This window comes from Pelobates fuscus, chromosome 7 (genome assembly GCF_036172605.1).
Source record: "Pelobates fuscus isolate aPelFus1 chromosome 7, aPelFus1.pri, whole genome shotgun sequence".
NCBI classification, from domain to species: Eukaryota; Metazoa; Chordata; class Amphibia; order Anura; family Pelobatidae; genus Pelobates; species Pelobates fuscus.
Window position 1 is genome coordinate 198,668,054 of NC_086323.1, and position 18,630 is coordinate 198,686,683.

General features: G+C 43.5%; 1 protein-coding gene across 1 annotated transcript in view; it reads left to right on the top strand.

Annotated features, from left to right (window-relative positions):
- LOC134568456 (oocyte zinc finger protein XlCOF7.1-like) overlaps nt 1-14,013 on the top strand; it is a 29,818-nt gene extending 15,805 nt beyond the window's left edge. The window contains exon 2 of the mRNA XM_063427058.1: nt 12,264-14,013. Coding sequence (XP_063283128.1) covers nt 12,314-13,795 — 1,482 coding nt within the window. The 5' untranslated portion in view covers nt 12,264-12,313 and the 3' untranslated portion in view covers nt 13,796-14,013. The remainder of the gene's footprint in view (nt 1-12,263) is intronic.
- Nucleotides 14,014-18,630: the final 4,617 nt, after the last annotated feature.

Here is an 18,630-nt window from a genome sequence, read left to right on the forward strand (position 1 = left end):
TAGCGTCAAACTCCTGTTGACTGTAACTGGGCGCCATGCTTGCCCTGCCGACGTTGCTTCTTTTGTAGATAGGGGCGCTGTACGGGTACTAGCGTTACCCTCCCTTTGTAATCCAAACGAACTGTGTCTCCGAGCTGCTTTACCTCACACTAGGACGCCATCCCACCGCTTGCCACCAATGTAACGGATCACCTATCCCCAGATAGCTGGGATCTGCACGCACAAAACTACCGAATAGCGCGCAGATCCTACTCACACAGTACAATTGCCATGGAGCTAAAGTCTTTCCCATAGTCTTTCATTATATGAATAGGCTCCATGGTATGGCTATCTGGGGTATCACATTCCCATAAAGTCTGGTCCATAGTCCAAAGGCAGGAGGCGGGCAATCAGCCCCCTCCAAGGACACGTGGCGAGGTCGGTTTCGCCACACTCTACACACACGCAATCCCACAAGCAGGCTCCAAACACATGCACAATACTCTTTCCTGCACCTTTTGTCTCCTGGTATCCATTTATAAAGACACCAGAGACAAGTTGCAAGGAACCACAGTGCAAGCATGTTATTAAATTTGCTTGCACTGTGCAGAACAAATACAGGGCTTTTTTCTCTTGCTAGAGCTCTTTAGCAGAGCTCTGCGCATGGTCTGCCCTGGAAGAGCATTGAACCAACATGCTCACTTTGAGAGGGGGCGTGTTTGTCATTGGTGATGACGAAACACACCCTCTCTGCCCCGCCCCCTTCTTAGTGGGCCGATGTGATAAAGAAAATGCCCGGGCCGAATTTTTCTCCCAGTCCGGCCCTGGATACTCAGTATTAATATACAGAGCGACATGTTTATTATCAGCGTATAGATACTCAGTATTATTATACAGAGCCACATGTTTATTATCAGCGTATAGATACTCAATATTATTATACAGAGCCACATGTTTATTATCAGTGCATAGATACTCGGTATTATTATTCAGAGCAACATGTTTATTATCTGTGTATAGATACTCAGTATTATTATACAGAGCCACATGTTTATTATCAGTGTATAGATACTCAGTATTATTATTATTCAGAGCGACATGTTTATTATCTGTGTATAGATACTCAGTATTATTATACAGAGCGACATGTTTATTAGCAGCATATAGATACTCAGTATTATTATACAGAGCGACATGTTTATTATCAGCGTATAGATACTCAGTATTATTATACGGAGCAACATGTTTATTATCAGTGTAAAGATACTCGGAATTATTATACAGAGCGACATGTTTATTATCAGCGTATAGATACTCGGTACTATTAAACAGAGCGACATAATTATCAGCGTATAGATACTCAGTATTATTATACAGAGCGACATGGTTATTATCATCGTATAGATCAGTGATGGCGAACCTTTTTGAGCCCGAGTGCCCAAACCGCAATACATGCCAACTTTTTTTTCCTTAAAGTGCTAACACGGCAATTAAACCTCAATACTGAGGTTTAAGTTTAGAAAAAACAACTCGTACTGTTGTCCGAACTAATTAACAACTTTTGTTTTAAAAGAACACAACTGATGTTTATTATCAGCGTATAGATTCTCAGTACTATTATACAGAGAGACATGTTTATTATTGGTATATAGATACTCATTTTTATTATACAGAGCGACGTGAATATTTTCACTGTATAGATACTCAGATTATTATACAGTGACATGTTTATTATCCGTGTATAAATACTTAATATTATACATAGCTACAGTTTTATTATCAGGATATAGGTACTCCGTATTATTATGCAGAGCAACATGTTTATTATCAGTGTATAGATGCTACCCGTATATACTCGAGTATAAGCCAACCCGAATATAAGCCGAGGCCCCTAATTTCACCCCAAAAAACTGGGAAAACGTATTGACTTGAGTATAAGACTAGGGTGGTAAATGCAGCAGCTACTGGTAAATTTCTAAATAAAATTAAATCCTAAAAAAATTATATTAATTGAATATTTATTTACAGTGTGTGTATATAATGAATGCAGTGTGTGCGTATGAGTGCAGTGTGTCACACGGACACAAAGCAGAATAGGGACTGTTCCCCCTACATAGGGTCACTTGGCAGATATGGATTGACACCTGTCCTCAAAGACCATGATACACACTCACACAGAGCGGGATAGAGACTGTTCCCTGTACATAGGGTCACTTGGAAGATATGGATTGACACCTGTCCTCAGAGACCATGATACCCACTAACAGAGCAGAATAGGGACTGTTTCCCCTACATAGGGTCACTTGGCAGGTATGGATTGACACCTGTCCTCAAAGCGCCTGATACACATTGACACAGAGCAGAATAGAGACTGTTCCCCGTCCTCAGAGACCATGATACACACTGACACAGAGCAGAATAGAGACTGTTACCCCTACATAGGGTCACTTGGCAGATATGGATTGACACCTGTCCTCAAAACCCCTGATACACACTGACACAGAGCAGAATAGAGGGTCACTTGGAAGATATGGATTGACACCTGTCCTAAGGATCCCTGTATTGGTGAACATTGTCGCCCAAACTAATTTATATGCCCATCAATTCTGAGCTACAAATCCGGACTCTTGTTTGGCAAAGATACACACTGTGCCAGAATTTAAAAGATTCTGGGCATTGACTATGCTGATGGGCATCATAAAGAAGCCCTCCATCCGCTCCTACTGGAGCAGTAGCCCTATCTGCTCTACCCCCATTTACTCCCAATGTATGTTGAGGAAGAGGTATGAAATGATTCTGCATTTCATGCACTTCAGCGACAACAGCCTGTGTCCCCCTAGGCAGCATCCCCAGTTTGACAGGCTGTTTAAAATCCGCCCCCTGATTACCCACTTTGCTGCCAGGTTTGCAGAGGCTTATACACCTGGAAGGTATATATGCGTGGTTGAATCCCTGATGAAGTATAAGGGAAGGCTGGGATTCAAGCAGTATGTTCCTTCCAAGCGCTCTAGGTATGGTGTAAAGATGTATAAGCTCTGTGATAGCGATACTGGGTATACTCAGGCCTTCCGGGTGTACGAGGGAAAGGATAGCCACCTTGACCCTCCAGGTTGCCCAGAACATATGGGAACCAGTGGCAAGATTGTCTGGGACCTGATATTCCCCCTGATGAACAAAGGGTACCACTTGTATACTGACAATTTTTATACAAGTGTCCATTTGTTCAAGCTACTGTACTGTTTTGATACATTAGCTTGCGGCACAATTAAAAAGAACAGCACAGGTTTCCCAGGACAACTTGCACGCACCCGGCTACGAAGGGGGGAGACCTCAGCTCGGCGCCAAGAGGAGCTGTTGGCAGTTAAGTACAGAGACAAGAAGGACGTCCTTTAAGCCTGTGTACTTATGCACAAAGCGTTGTACGATCAGATTACACACATGTGCCATGCACGGCACATGTGTCAACTTGCCCAACTTCAATGCCGCTAACATTTGTTCCGTTGTCACAAACCACTTTGCCGATATCCAGTTGCTGCGGAGTCAGCCACTTTTCCACCTGTGCGTTCAGGGCGGACAGGAGTGCTTGTCCGGTGTGACTCTCTGCTTTCAAGCAAGTCAAACCCAAGACGGCGTGACACTGCCGTATCCGGGATGTGGAATAGTACCTGGGGAGCTGGGGGAGTGTCGTTGATGTGGAGCAAGACGCAGCAGCAGAAGAGGACTCAGCCGAGGAGGTTATGGAAGAGGATGGAGTAGGAGGAGTAGAGGAGGTGGCAGCAGGACTGCCTGCAAGTCGTGTCGGTGTCGCCAACTCCTCTGCAATGCCACGCATTCCATGCTTGTCAGCCGTCAGCAGGTTTACCCAATGCGCAGTGTAGGTGATATACCTGCCCTGACCATGCTTTGCAGACCAGGTATCAGTGGTCAGATGGACCCTTGCCCCAACACTGTGTGCCATACATGCCATTACTTCCTTTTGCACAATCGAGTACAGGTTGGGGATTGCCTTTTGTGAAAATAAATTCCTTCCGGGTACCTTCCACTGCGGTGTCCCAATAGCTACAAATTTTTTGAACGCCTCAGACTCCACCAGCTTGTATGGTAAAAGCTGGCGGGCTAATAGTTCGGACAAGCCAGCTGTCAGACGCTGGGCAAGGGGGTGACTTGGTGACATTGGCTTCTTACGCTCAAACATGACCTTGACAGACACATGACTGTGGGCAGATGAGCGGGAACTGCTCAAGGCGGGAGACGGAGTGGCGGATGGTTGAGAGGGGGCAAAGAGGACAGCAGTGGTTGACGTGGCTGAAGATGCTGGACCAGGAGGAGGATGGCGGCTTAGAGTAGGCGTGCTGCTTGTACTCATGTGTTGATCCCATAGGCGTTTGTGATGTGAGATCATGTGCCTACGCAAAGCAGTTGTACCTAGGTGGGTGTTGGACCTCCCACGACTCAGTTTCCTTTGGCACAGGTTGCAAATGGCATCACTGTTGTCAGAGGCAGACACACAAAAAAAATTCCACACTGCTGAGCTCTGCAATGATGGCATTCTGGTGGTGGACACAGCATGCGTTGATTTGCGTGCTGTTGTGCTGACCCCGGGTGCCGATGCATGCTGTCTGACTGTGCCACTAGCTCCTTGCGACGACCCCCCCCTGCTTCCAACTCGTCTCCTCCTCCTCTCTGTCTCCCCATCTGAACTTTCGCCCTGTTCTTCTTCTTGCCGAGCGGGCACCCACGTGACATCCATGGACGCATCATCATCATCAACCGCTTCACTTGTATCTGACAACTCAGCAAAGGAAGCAGCAGCGGGTACAACATCATCATCATCACACCGTACCGCCATGTGTTTAATGCTGCCTGCCTGAGACAAATCCCTGTTATCTACATCCTCTAGCAATAATGGTTGCGCATCACTCATTTCTTCAAACGGGTGTGTGAATAACTCCTCTGACATACCAAGTAAAGCGTCTGTGGTGCTAGTTTTGGTGGTGGCGGCAGGCGGGTGAGTGGAATCTTGAGAGGTGCCTGAAGCTAAGCTGGAGGAGGATGGTGCGTCAAGGTTCCGAGCGGAGGCTGTAGAAGATTGGGTGTCCTGTGTTAGCCAGTCAACTATGTCCTCAGAACTTTTCAAGTTCAGGGTACGTGGCTTCTGAAAACTGGGCATTATTGTAGGGCAAAAGGGAATCACAGCACCACGACCACGACGGCCCCTGTGGGGTGGCCTGCCTCTGCCTGTCATTTTTTGGGGGGATTAGTGGTACTATGCGTGCAAGCTACTGTGAGACCAGATATGATTGGCAATGTGAACTGTAACAGTTCTGCAGAGCACACACTGTAGGCCTGACAGAGCCGCTTGAAGGACACTGACTGGCTGCTATTAGCTTACACTGGAAACCTTTTTTCTTTGTAAAAGCACGCTATAGAGACACCAGATATGAGTGGCAATATGCACTAGAACAGTTCTGCAGAGCACACACTGTAGGCCTGACAGAGCTGCTTGAAGGACACTGACTGGCTGCTATTAGCTTACACTGGAAACCTTTTTTCTTTGTAAAAGCACGCTATAAAGACACCAGATATGAGTGGCAATGTGCACTGGAACAGTTCTGCAGAGCACACGCTGTAGGCCTGACAGAGCCGCTTGAAGGACACTGACTGGCTGCTATTAGCTTACACTGGGAACCTTTTTTCTTTGTAAAAGCACGCTACAGAGACACCAGATAACTGGCAATGTGCACTGGAACAGTTCTGCAGAGCACACACTGTAGGCCTGACAGAGCCGCTTGAAGGACACTGAATGGCTGCTATTAGCTTACACTGGAAACCTTTTTTATTTGTAAAAGCACGCTATAGAGATACCAGATATGATTGGCAATGTGCACTGGAACAGTTCTGCAGAGCACACACTGTAGGCCTGACAGAGCCACTTGAAGGACACTGAATGGCTGCTATTAGCTTACACTGGAAACCTTTTTTTATTTGTAAAAGCACGCTATAGAGATGCCAGATATGAGTGGCAATGTGCACTGGAACAGTTCTGCAGAGCGCACACTGAAGGAAGGCCTGACAGAGCCGCTTGAAGGACACTGACTGGCTGCTATTAGCTTACACTGGAAACCTTTTTTCTTTGTAAAAGCACGCTACAGAGACACCAGATATGAGTGGCAACTGTCAAATTACGCTGGCACAGGTCTGCAGAGCACACGCTGAAGGAGGCCTGACACCCAGATGCTTGCAGACAACCAACTGCTCTTCTATTACAGTGAAAAAAAAATATATTTTTTTTAAATCTAAAGCTTAAGCTATTGTCACAACAGATATGAGTGGTTTCACTGACTGTGCAAATGGGCACAGCATACAGCCTGACACAGAAGATGGCAGGCAGGCAACTGCTCTTCTATTACAGTGAAAAAATATTATTTATTTTAAATCTAAAGCTTAACCAATTGTTAAAACAGATATGAGTGGTGGCACTGGGCAAGTGGGCACAGTATCCACTGTGAGCCTCACACAGAAGCTGGCAGGCAGGCACCTGCAATTACATTACACAGAAAAAAAAAAGCAGCCTGATCTAGCCCTAAAAAGGGCTTTTTGGGGTGCTGTCCTTACAGCAGAGATTAGATGAGTCCTTCAGGATTGTAGTGGACACTGAATACCCTAGCCTAGCTATCAATTTCCCTATCTAATCAGCAGCAGCTAAACTTTCCCTCCTCTCACTAAGCATGCAGCTTCAGAATGAATCGAAAATGGATGCTGGGAGGGAGGTGGGAGGGTGTGGAAGGGAGGGAGTGCTGCTGATTGGCTGGAATGTGTCTGCTGACCGAGAGGCACAGGGTAAAAGTTTGCTCAATGATGACGAATAGGGGGCGGATCGAACCGCGCATGTGTTCGCCCCCGCCGCGGCGAACGCGAACACGCTAAGTTCGCCGGGAACTATTCGCCAGCGAACAGTTTGGTGCATCACTAGTCAAGTAGTGTCCAAATCCACGTTGGCAAGATGGCTGGTAGAGGTTATAAAGTTGGCTTATTCTTCATCGAACCTTCCTATGCCTACTTCCTTGAAAGCATATTCCACTAGAGCCATGGCTATGTCATGTGCATCTCCGGAAGAGATATGTAAAGCAGCTACCTGATCTTCTTTCAACACCTTTGTGAAGCATTACAGACTAGACGTATTCTCTGCCTTTGACGCTGATTTCGGGCACAAGGTGTTACAAGCTGTTTTGGCCTAATTCCCGCCCTTACTTGGGATCTCGATATATCCCTATTGTACTGCCACCATATGCCAGGAAAAACTGCAATTTTACTCACCGTAAATTCATTTTTCCTTAATATGGTGGCAGTTCAGCACACCCTCCCTTTATCTAATTAATAAAAAGTTTTTTTGAGGTTTTTGTGGTTCCGCTGTGGTTTTCTTGACACGTACTGAGGTCCTAAGGTTGCAGGGTCTCTTATACCTGGTAGGGGGAGGAACTTTTTATGTTAATTGATGATTTCTTTCAGATGCTTGCCTATGGGAAGAGTACATCCCTATTGTACTGCCACCATATTAAGGAAAAAGGAATTTACGGTGAGTAAAATTGCAGTTTTTTCTAAAATCTTCATTGTTCAGCCCCCCAAAAGGCCAAATAAAAAACTATCATACCCGTCGAACTTAAAATAAAATAAACCCGAGTGCAAAAAAAAAAAAAAAAAAACCCTGAATAAAAAGAAATAACCTGCCGCTAAAAAAAAATAATCCATCTTCACCCATGGAGGGCTCGGCGCAGACTGAGCTCCGCAAGTTCTTTGGAATTTTCCCACGCTGTGTAAAATGACAAAGAGCACTCTGATTGGCTTAAACAAACCAATCAGAGTGTTCTTAGCCTAATTGCAGGGCGGGGCAAGGCTTTATAAGCCTTGCCGCGCCCTGCGGAGCTGAGTCTGCGCCTTGCCCTCCATGGGTGAAGATGGATAAAAAAAAATAGCGTCAGGTTTTTTTTTTTGCGCCCGGGTTTTTTATTTTATTTTAAGTTCGACAGGTATGATGGTATTTTATTTGACCTTTTTTGGGGCTGAAAAATAAAGATTTAAGAAAAATTAAGATTTTTGAAAAAAGAAGACATCAAATGGTAAGTTTTATTTTTCTTTACAAGTTAGTTATCTTATTTCCCCCTCACTATTTTAATGATTGAACAGTGCACATTTTTTAATATGGTATAGATTGATGCGTTAATCTGACAAGGCAACAATAATAGAGCATGTAAAATGAAATAACGTAAGATTAGGTCTAGAGGTTAGAGCATTTCCATGCAGGCGTACAGTATTAACATTGCTTGGGTGAGCAGTTATGTTTATATCTGCATTGATATGGCTTTTCAGGCACCTTCTCCCGGTCTGTTATCAGGACAAGAGAGGTACACGCTTAGATAGGACATAGTGCCATAAAACAATATTTGATCTGCGCCACAAGTTATGGTCATCAATGCTGTGGTGTCAGGGTTATAGGGAAATTCTTGCTTAGGAGTACTTGCTAAGGAGGTGAGCGTTAGTATGTTACTCGGCGCTTAATACACAACATATGGAGCTCAGTATAAATTCTCACTTTAAAGAAACAAACAAAGGCAGCAAAACATATAACATTGCTTTTCCTGCTAAAGAGGATGCCGTTATGCTCAATTCAGTAACAGCATGTTTTAGACAAAAAAAAGTAAACCATCAGTGTTATGCCATATATAAACAGGCTTGGATTGCTGCCTTAAGTTATGTTGGCAAGTGGTCTAATGCAATGCAAGTTAGGTTATCACATAGAAAAAACAAAGGCAAAAATTCTGTAGGAATTAAAGTAAAATAAAATAACAGCAGGTTAAAGACTATTACTGTACACTAATCTAACATATAAATGCAGGTCTTATGTTATGAGGTGTGGTGAGGGAGTCCAGTTGTAGCGAGGTGTATGTAGCGAGGTGTATGCCTGGCAGGCTCCGTTCGTGTGCCTACGCTCAGCCGATTCCCTCTGAGTGCCTAGTACAGTCCCTGGGAACTTTTATCAGTGAGCTTTACTTGATGGGCCCTCCCGGCCCGCTGTCTCGGTATTACCAGCCCGGAGTGTGTCTTTGCCAGGTTCAGTAGCCTTCCAGTGGAAGGACCCACAGGTTTAGTGTGGATGTGGAGCGGGAATTGTGAGGCTCGTCGGGGCTGTCCGGGTGGTCTTGAGACCCGCGCTGGGTGCTTTGCACCATCCAAGTCTTGGCTTGCCCTGTATTCAGGGGCAGGAGTAGCTGCACTTCTCTGGATTTGCTGCGGTTCTCTGGATTTAGGTGGGTTCGGATTTTCCTTGTGTTGGAACTTAGCCAGCATTGGGTTTCGGCCTGTGAGCTTGTATGCTCGCGTGGGGTCTTCGGCGCCATGGCTGGGCCCTCTGTGTTCGAGGGTGTGCGCACCCGTGAAGGGATTGTGTCGGCTGCACCTTTGGTAAGTGTTCCTCCTGTTTGTGTCTTTTAGCCTGCTGCTCCCTAAGTGCTAATTTTCCCCAGAAGGCGTTAAATAGGTCGTTTATCCTGGTCAGCAAGTCAGGCTGTTCTCCGTGGTGCTTGAGATCGCACGTGGCGTCCGCCATTTTGCTTGGCTCTGCCCGCATGTTCTGCTCGCCCAGCACTATTTTTCGATTTTTTTACAGGTTGGTCGCCTCTTAGAAGCGGACCGTGTTAACCCCCGCTGGTCCGGGGGTGGAACGGGTAAAGTTTCAGTGGTTTCACACCCCCGCAGTAAGGGCGAGGAGAGCGGCCGTCTCTCCCCAGCTCCGTCAAAAGCAGGCCGTGCTGTGCCACTTTGGGTCTCTGATCACCAAAGTCACTCGGATAAAGTATCAGGATGGTCTCCAGGGTGTCCTGGACCCAGGTTTTGCGCCCTGGTTCGTGTAGAGTCTCGATTATTTTGAGTATTCACCGGTAATCGGCTTTTAGAGCAGGAGCCCATCTATCTTGCGACTGTTCAACTTGTTCGTTAGGCCCCGCCCCTCCCCCTCACTATTTTAAGGTTGACTGGGGTAGGTAGGGGATAGTTTTTTATTTGAGTGGGAAGACTAGGGGCTTGGAGAACCATAGTCACCTTGTGGGGGGGAATTTTCATTTAGGGCTCCCATCTGCCGCTTAGTGGTGGGGGCCAGGGTGGAGGACAATAGGTCCCCCCTTTGTTATTTAGGGCACCAACCCATGGCTCAGAGATGGGGGCTGGGAGGGAGGACAATAGGTCCCCCCCTTATTGTTATTTAGGGCCCCCACCCGCCACATAGGGGTGGGGGCCAGGGGGTGGACAGTAGGTCCCACCCCCACATTCTAATTTAGGACCCCCACCCACTGCTGTAGGGTGGGGAGTGGGGGAGGACAATAACCCACCCCCTTATTGTTATTTAGGGCCCCACCTGCTGCTCGGGGGGAGGACAATAGCCACCCCACCACTGGCTGCTCACTGTTTACTAGGCATGCCCCTACTCGCAATATAGCGAGTAGGGGCAGAATTTACTTAATACGAAGTCATCTTTACTTAGTATTCGTAAATTTGTCTGAAAGACCAATTTAGGTCTGTAACGGCTACCCAGGTTGTAGAGGGGTATCAGCCGTTGGAGACGTCCTTCTTCCCGTCAAGACGCTGTGTTGTAGTAGAGTTGCGATATCCCATCCGCTGAATCAGAATAGAGAGAAAAGCAGAGCTCTTAAAAGAGCTAGTGATTATGCTGAGCAGGTTCCCTTTCAATAACGAGACGAGGCTACGTTTTGAAGGGTGAAGTAAAACTGATTTAATGACCCCACACCAGCTGCTTTTATGCAGGTTTTTACAGTAATTTTACCATCCACTGGACCTGGTGGGGCACCAACAATGAAAGTACAGCAGCCAATCAGTTACAATATCACAGTAAAAGCACACCCATTCATTATAAGACATTCCTCCCCTCTGCTTAGGAGATAATTAAGTTAATCGTTGTATCAGTTCAATTATCTCCAAGCTGAAAATCTTTTCCAAATTTTTCATAACTTTAAAAATATGCCTGGGGTTTTAACAAAAGTTACATATCATGACCAATACATTCAGGGGAACAATATATCCAAAAATGGCACGAATTGGACAAGGGGTTCGGGAGTTAGTCAAAATGTGGATATGAACGATTGTTCGCATGTTTCTCTGCCCAAAATAGTTCCACAATTTCTATCTCTGCAGTCGGTCTATTTTCCCTTTGTCATATGTGTAAAATGCACAAACTGAACCGTTCGTACTTCCCATCATTGAACGCAGATTGTTCGGATGTATACGTTCAAGGATTAGTGCCTTGTTCGTAGGGTTCTAGTTGAAAGCACAGAAGGTAGAAGTTCAGTGGTGTTCGTGGAAAAAGGTAGCCAAAATCAGTTCCACACGGTCGCCGACCAAACACCGCTGAGTGCGTTCGACTAGTCAAAATGCATAAACAAATGTTTGCGGTTTTCCACAGGTCAACGGGGTAAATTGGTGCCACACTCCTACTCTGGGTGGTCGGTCGTTCAACAGAAAATTCTGTATACGAACAGTATAGCCAAATGCACGATCAGTCCTTTCGAGGGAATGCTAAATAAAAAAATTGTCTTTGTTCACAGTTCCATGCAGCAATTATAAGGATAAAACAGGGTTTTTTGTTACAAGGTCTTTCAGCCTTTTCGTAGATAGCTCCCTAATTCCCACGGTATTAGGGAGCTATCTACTAAGCTACTGCAAAATGCAGCCGCGGCAATTAATAGGATCGGAGTTTCATTAATTCTAATAAAATTCCGATATGAACAAAGTCGCGAATTGCGTTCTAACACAAATGGAGAAACTGTTCTCATTCTGTTAGGACGCAATTTGGCAGTTTTGCTAGCGTTCTGTCTTGGTGACAGAACGTTCGGCAATACTGACAGGAAGCATGGTACAGGAAAGCTAAGAATTATGGGAAAATTTATCTGACCACCGGAAATAAAGCTCACTTTGTTCCTCCACTGGTCATGGTGTAGGAAACTTCCACAAGGCAAGTGAAATTTGTCTTATGTTTTAAAGAAAACTAGAGCAGACCGGAAGACATGAATAACAGATCCTGACAGGGAGAGAAGAGGGATTGAATGGGGAAAGGTAAGTTCGGCATGACAGTGCCGCTTTAATTTCTTCTCAGTCACTGACACTTTATGGTTGTATTTCTTATCTATTAAAAAAAAAATATTGTAATTTTTTCTAAGTATGGCAAACAATAATTTCTACTGACCGATTTCCTTTAATTCCCAGTATTTTTCTTTCAGGAGTATTTGTCAGGAGAGGTTTTACTGAAAGAAATACACGAAGCAATGCTATGAAGAAATCTTTTAATAACAGAACCAAGGACTTTAACTCTGAAAAATCAAGCATTTTCTCAGATTCCTATATGTTCTCAAAGGAGATAGTAAACATAAACCCCAAACCATTCTCATGTTCTGAAAGTGGAAGATGTTTTAGTCATAAAGAAACTCTTGTTAGACATCCAGGAACTCACACAGTAGATAAACCTTTCTTTTGTAGTGAATGTGGAAAATATTTTGTCACTAAAGCAGTGCTTGTCCGTCATCAGAAAGCTCACACAGGAGAGAAACCATTCTCATGTTCTGAATGTGGAAAATATTTTGTCACTAAAGCAGTGCTTGTCCGTCATCAGAAAGCTCACACAGGAGAGAAACCTTTCTCATGTTCTGAATGTGGAAAATGTTTTATCAATAAATCAAAACTTGTTCATCATCAGAGAACTCACACAGGAGAGAAACCATTCTCATGTTCTGAATGTGGGAAATGTTTTCTTAGTAAAGCAGAGTTTGTCAGTCATCAGAGAACTCACACAGGAGAGAAACCATTCTCATGTTCTGAATGTGGAAAATGTTTTCTTAGTAAAGCAGAGCTTGTCAGTCATCAGAGAACTCACACAGGAGAGAAACCATTCTCATGTTCTGAATGTGGAAAATGTTTTGGGCAACATTCACATCTTGTCAGTCATCATAGAATACACACAGGAGAGAAACCGTTCTCATGTTCTGAATGTGGAAAATGTTTTCGGCATGATTCAAATCTTGTCAGTCATCAGAGAACTCACACAGGAGAGAAACCGTTCTCATGTTCTGAATGTGGAAAATATTTTGTCACTAAAGCAGTGCTTGTCCATCATGAGAGAACTCACACAGGAGAGAAACCGTTCTCATGTTCTGAATGTGGAAAATGTTTTCCAAAACATTCAACTCTTGCCAGTCACCAAAGAACTCACACAGGAGAGAAACCGTTCTCATGTTCTGAATGTGGAAAATGTTTTCGACAACGTTCAACTCTTGCCAGTCACCAAAGAACTCACACAGGAGAGAAACGGTTCTCATGTTCTGAATGTGGAAAATGTTTTCGGCAACATTCAAGTCTTGCCAGACATCGGAGAACTCACACAGGAGAGAAACCGTTCTCATGTTCTGAATGTGGAAAATGTTTTGTCACTAAAGCAGAGCTTGTCTGTCATCAGAAAGCTCACACAGGAGAGAAACCTTTCTCATGTTCTGAATGTGGAAAATGCTTTGTCAATAAAGCAGAGCTTGTCAGTCATCAGAGAACTCACACAGGAGAGAAGCCGTTCTCATGTTCTGAATGTGGAAAATGTTTTCGGCAACATTCAAGTCTTGCCAGACATCGGAGAACTCACACAGGAGAGAAACCGTTCTCATGTTCTGAATGTGGAAAATGTTTTCGGCAACATTCAATTCTTGCCAGACATCGGAGAACTCACACAGGAAAGAAACCGTTCTCATGTTCTGAATGGGGAAAATGATTTTTCGTTTAACCTAATCTTGATAGACATCAGAGATCTCACACAGGTGATGAGTCTCTAAAATTGTATAAGGCATCCACGCCTTAACATAGAAATAAAATATCTTGTATTGTGAATTTTGATCATGCTGACACTGTACGTAGTAACTGTCATAGTAGCAGTCAACGTACGTATGATGAAACAAAAAAAGTGGAAACCACATCCAATAAGCATACACTATTAAGATACAACCTGGAGAGTAAAAACCAGAGCTGGAATATTCTATATAAGAATAATATTGAATCTAAAATAATGAAAAAATACAAATCATAGCATAATCCAGTATTATAATGGTGAGAAATGTGGTGCTAGTAGCAAACTCACAAACAAAAGTAGAAATCAGGCCTCTCACCCCCTTGGGGTATAGTGATCTTGATAGTAGATTCAAGCAATATGAATATCTTCAAAGGAATGGATAAAAATATATTTATTAGATTGCACTTACAGACATAAAGATGTTAGGAAACATATCTCCACTCCAAGTGGAACTGAACAGCAGTGTGATGGGAATTGTCAACTGGAGAGAATTCCAACTTGGGTGGCAGAAAAAAGGAGAAAAAATGCATAAAGTATTAAAAAGCAAATAAAACAAATAGTCCGATATCCAACGTGTTTCGTCCAAACTTTGTATCAGGGACTTCTTCAGGGATATGATACAAAGTTTGGACGAAACGCGTTGCCCAAGTTGGAATTCTCTCCAGTTGACAATTCCCATCACACTGCTGTAAAGTTCCACTTGGAGTGGATATATGTTTCCTAACATCTTTATGTCTGTAAGTGCAATCTAATAAATATATTTTGTATTTTTCTTACATACTTACATAGTTACATAGCTGAAAAGAGACTTGTGTCCATCAAGTTCAGCCTTCCTCACATATGTTGTTGCTGTTGATCCAAAAGAAGGCAAAAAACCCAGTCTGAAGTGCTTCCAATTTTGCAACAAACTAGGAAAAAATTCCTTCTTGACCCCAAAATAGCAGCCAGATGTCTCCTTGGATCAAGCAGCTATTAGCCCACTAATTAGAAATTGTATCCCTGTATGTTATGTTTTTGCAAGTATTTATCCACTTGCAATTTAAACATCTGTATAGACTCTGACAAAACCACCTCTTCAGGCAAAGAATTCCATATCCTTATTGCTCTTACTGTAAAAAAACCTTTTCTTTGCCTTAGATGAAATCTCCTTTCTTCAAGCCTAAATGTGTGACCTCGTGTACTTCACCATGTATGGTCCTTCTTATCCATTCCTTTGAAGATATTCATATTGCTTGAATCTACTATCAAGATCACTATACCCCAAGGGATGAGAGGCCTGATTTCTACTTTTGTTTGTGACTTTGCTACTAGCACCACATTTCTCACCATTATTTTAGATTCAATATTATTCTTATATAGAATATTCCAGCTCTGGTTTTTACTCTCCAGGTTGTATCTTAATAGTGTATGCTTATTGGATGTGGTTTCACTGTTTACTATTTTGGGTGTTAGTGAGGTACACCTGGGACCCTTTCAATTTAGCAGATGTATTATTCTGTTGTTAGTGTGTATACTATTGTCTTATCACTTTGATTATTAACATACATATGATGACTTTCCAGCAACCATACATTGTGATTGTATGTTCTGTCTGTTACAGAGTGAAAGGCTACTTCCCCCAACCCCATATTAATACAGACTTCAAGCAAAGGTTATGTTTACTTCAAATTTTCTAGGGTTTTTCTTAGGGCATACAATGCAGCTGAGACCATAACTAATAAATATACTAATTTTGTGTCATATGCCAATCAGTCACTCATAATTTGGAGTCAAATGTCAACCTTCTTAAAAATATTTAATGAGCTTTAAAATATCTAATGTGTTTTAGGATTTTATCTTTGTAATATTATTATTAGCATTCTTGTATTAGTTGCAAATTACATGATTTCCGACTTCTTTCATACACAGGAACTGAGAGGCCCTACCTAGACATCTAATATCAGTTGTAGAACATATGTCCATTGTATATCAATGATGAAGGCCCACTGTTATTATAACCTTCGACCCAGCATTCCAGGCAAGACTCCCATGTGTATTAAGAAAGGCCTTTTTCTGAATGTATTCATTTAAATATATGTGTAAATTCTATTTAACCTCCCAAGTGTAACCATTATTATAACGTATGACTTTAATAATAGATTGGACAGAATGGTGATTAAGCCACATCCCTTTTTAAACTTATTTTAAATAATCAAATAACCTTATCCTAATTAACTGAATTCTTAGATGACATGTAATACATTTTGCAGATAGCTCTTCATCACCAATACTTAACATCAAAAATGGATATTAACTTAAGTGCATACATAGTGCTGTATTGGTACAGATGTGTGCAAAGATTTTGTTATTTTGAGATGTCGTGTATTTTTTGAATAAATATACATTTTAAGGCTGCAAGACAATTTGATTTGATTATTGGAACTCTGATGTGACAAACATCTCAGGATCAGCTAATTTCCTACATTTACTGGTGGAGAAAGCATGGGCAAGATTTAAGTCTTACTGAATAACTAAAACGATTCTGCTGCAAGAAGATAACTGAAGAAAAAGTCAAACTGTTCCCTGCAACGAGTGTTAGTAAACATCCAAGAGTTCCTATGCAAAGGCAGAGGTGAGCAGTAGGAAAACCATTTGAATGTAGTTTATCTAGGACTGTTGCCAAGTCCTGTAGGTTCCAACACAAAAACATAGCCCGCATCTGCCCCTTTCTTACGCAAGATGCTACCAAGGAGCTTGTCTGTTCTCTAGTAATTTCCTGCATGGATTACTGTAACCCTCTCCTGATTGGTCTCCCCAAAAGCCGTATTGCCCCACTGCAGTCTGTAATGAATGCTGCAGCTAGACTGATTCTCCTCTCTCGTCGGTCCTCTCACCCCTCTGCCAGTCCTTACATTGGCTCCCTGTATCCTATGGGAGTCAATTCAAAGTGCTAACCCATACATTTAAAGCACTGAACAATTCTAGCCCCTCTTATATCTCTTCACTGATCCATAGGTAGGCCCCTCCTCGTACCCTCCACTCTGCCCGTGACCACCTCCTGACCGCTGCTCGCACCCGTACGGCCAACTCGCGTTTGCAGGACCTCTCACGGGCGGCTCCTTTTCCTATGGAATAGCTTGCCTACTGCCATCAGACTCTCCCCTAGTCTTCAATCGTTTAAGAAGGGCCTTAAAACCCATCTCTTCAGGAAAGCTTTTGGCCTCCCAGAGTAATCTCTACCTTACATACCTGTCTCTTGCTCTCTTCTATGGGACAGTGCTTTGCTCTCTCCTCCAGCTCTGCTTCACTCCCACCCTATTTGATATTCCCTGTCCTAATGTTTCTAATACCCCACCTCCTATAGTCTGTAAGCTCATTTGAGCAGGGTCCTCTTCAACCTATTGTTCCTGTAAGCTTTCTTGTAATTGTCCTACTAAGAATTACATCCCCCCTCTCAAAATATAAAGCGCTACGGAATCTGTTGGCGCTATATAAATGGCAATAATAACATGGAAAATAGACCGGCCGCACAGCCTGATTTTCTGGAACTGTTTTGGGCATGAGAATGAGCATGCGGTCGGTCAAAAGAGACTTCCGGCTAACTCCCCAACGGCTGAACGGATTTGAATGAAATTTGGATATGTTGTTCCCATAACTATGCTGTTTCTAATAATTAATTTGAATGTGATGTGTTCTTTTGGAGTTATGGTAATTGGGTAAAAGTGTGTGTTTAAACTGTACGGTTAATTATGTTATCTCTCAGGCTCTCAAGGGGAGGGGATGTGTGGGAGGTAACCAGTTGGTGACTGGTTAATTCCTAATTGTCTGTTGCTGTCTCCCTTGCATGGAAGAATTGCATAAAAGCAGAGTATGTCATTAAACCTCAGTTCTACTTCACCCTCATTTTAGAGTCCTGTCTCTTATTGGGGGAATCTGCTAAAAGGGATTGCTATGCTGTTCATACTCCCTTGCTATAATCACTAAGTTCTTTTAAGAGCTTGTTCCTGTGTTACTCTCTTGGAAAAGAGGTTTACCCACTGGAGCTTGGAGCCTTGTTGTAGGTACAGGGTGGTTAGGAGACGGCGAGACCCCAACCAAGCTGCAGCGGTTTGGGAGGTATGTGGTGGTTATGGTGTCTGGTGGAGTGCTTGGAGCCCTCAGGAAGCGCTAGGAGCATCCTTCAACGGAGGTACCCAGTCGGGGTGCCAGGTGATCCGTTACATTCTCCAATCCCCCAAAAATGAGCCAAGACTTCATGAAGGGGTAAATTAATCTATTTAATGGGAGCCACACTTGGCCTTGTATGACCATCCCCATGCAAGGGGTACGCCCACCGGGATCTTGTGGGGGACTGATTTTAGACTTCACAGATCAATAACAATAAGGTCACAAGGTACGACACTCCCACACACAGCACACAATCGCTCCCCTCTGCTTGGGAGATAATTGAATCAGTAACTGTACTAATTCTAATCAAATTATCTCCAAGCACAGAAAAAAATAACTTTTTAAAAACACCCCAAAAGCACCCTAACAAATACATAAAACCCCACAAATGTTACATCCCCTGATAGCCCTGATCTGGGTGGCAAACATATTCAAAAATCACCCAGATCAGTTCAGGAATTAACTGGAAGTCTTATTTTTTAAAACCTTCACTCCAGCAGAAGTCCTGGCAGCCGGGCAGAGCGCCGCTGGCCTCTGCCCCCCAAGTATCCCCAGCTATTTACCTATCTACACCGGGAAGGCCGAAGGTGGTGAACCTTCACCCTACAACCTAT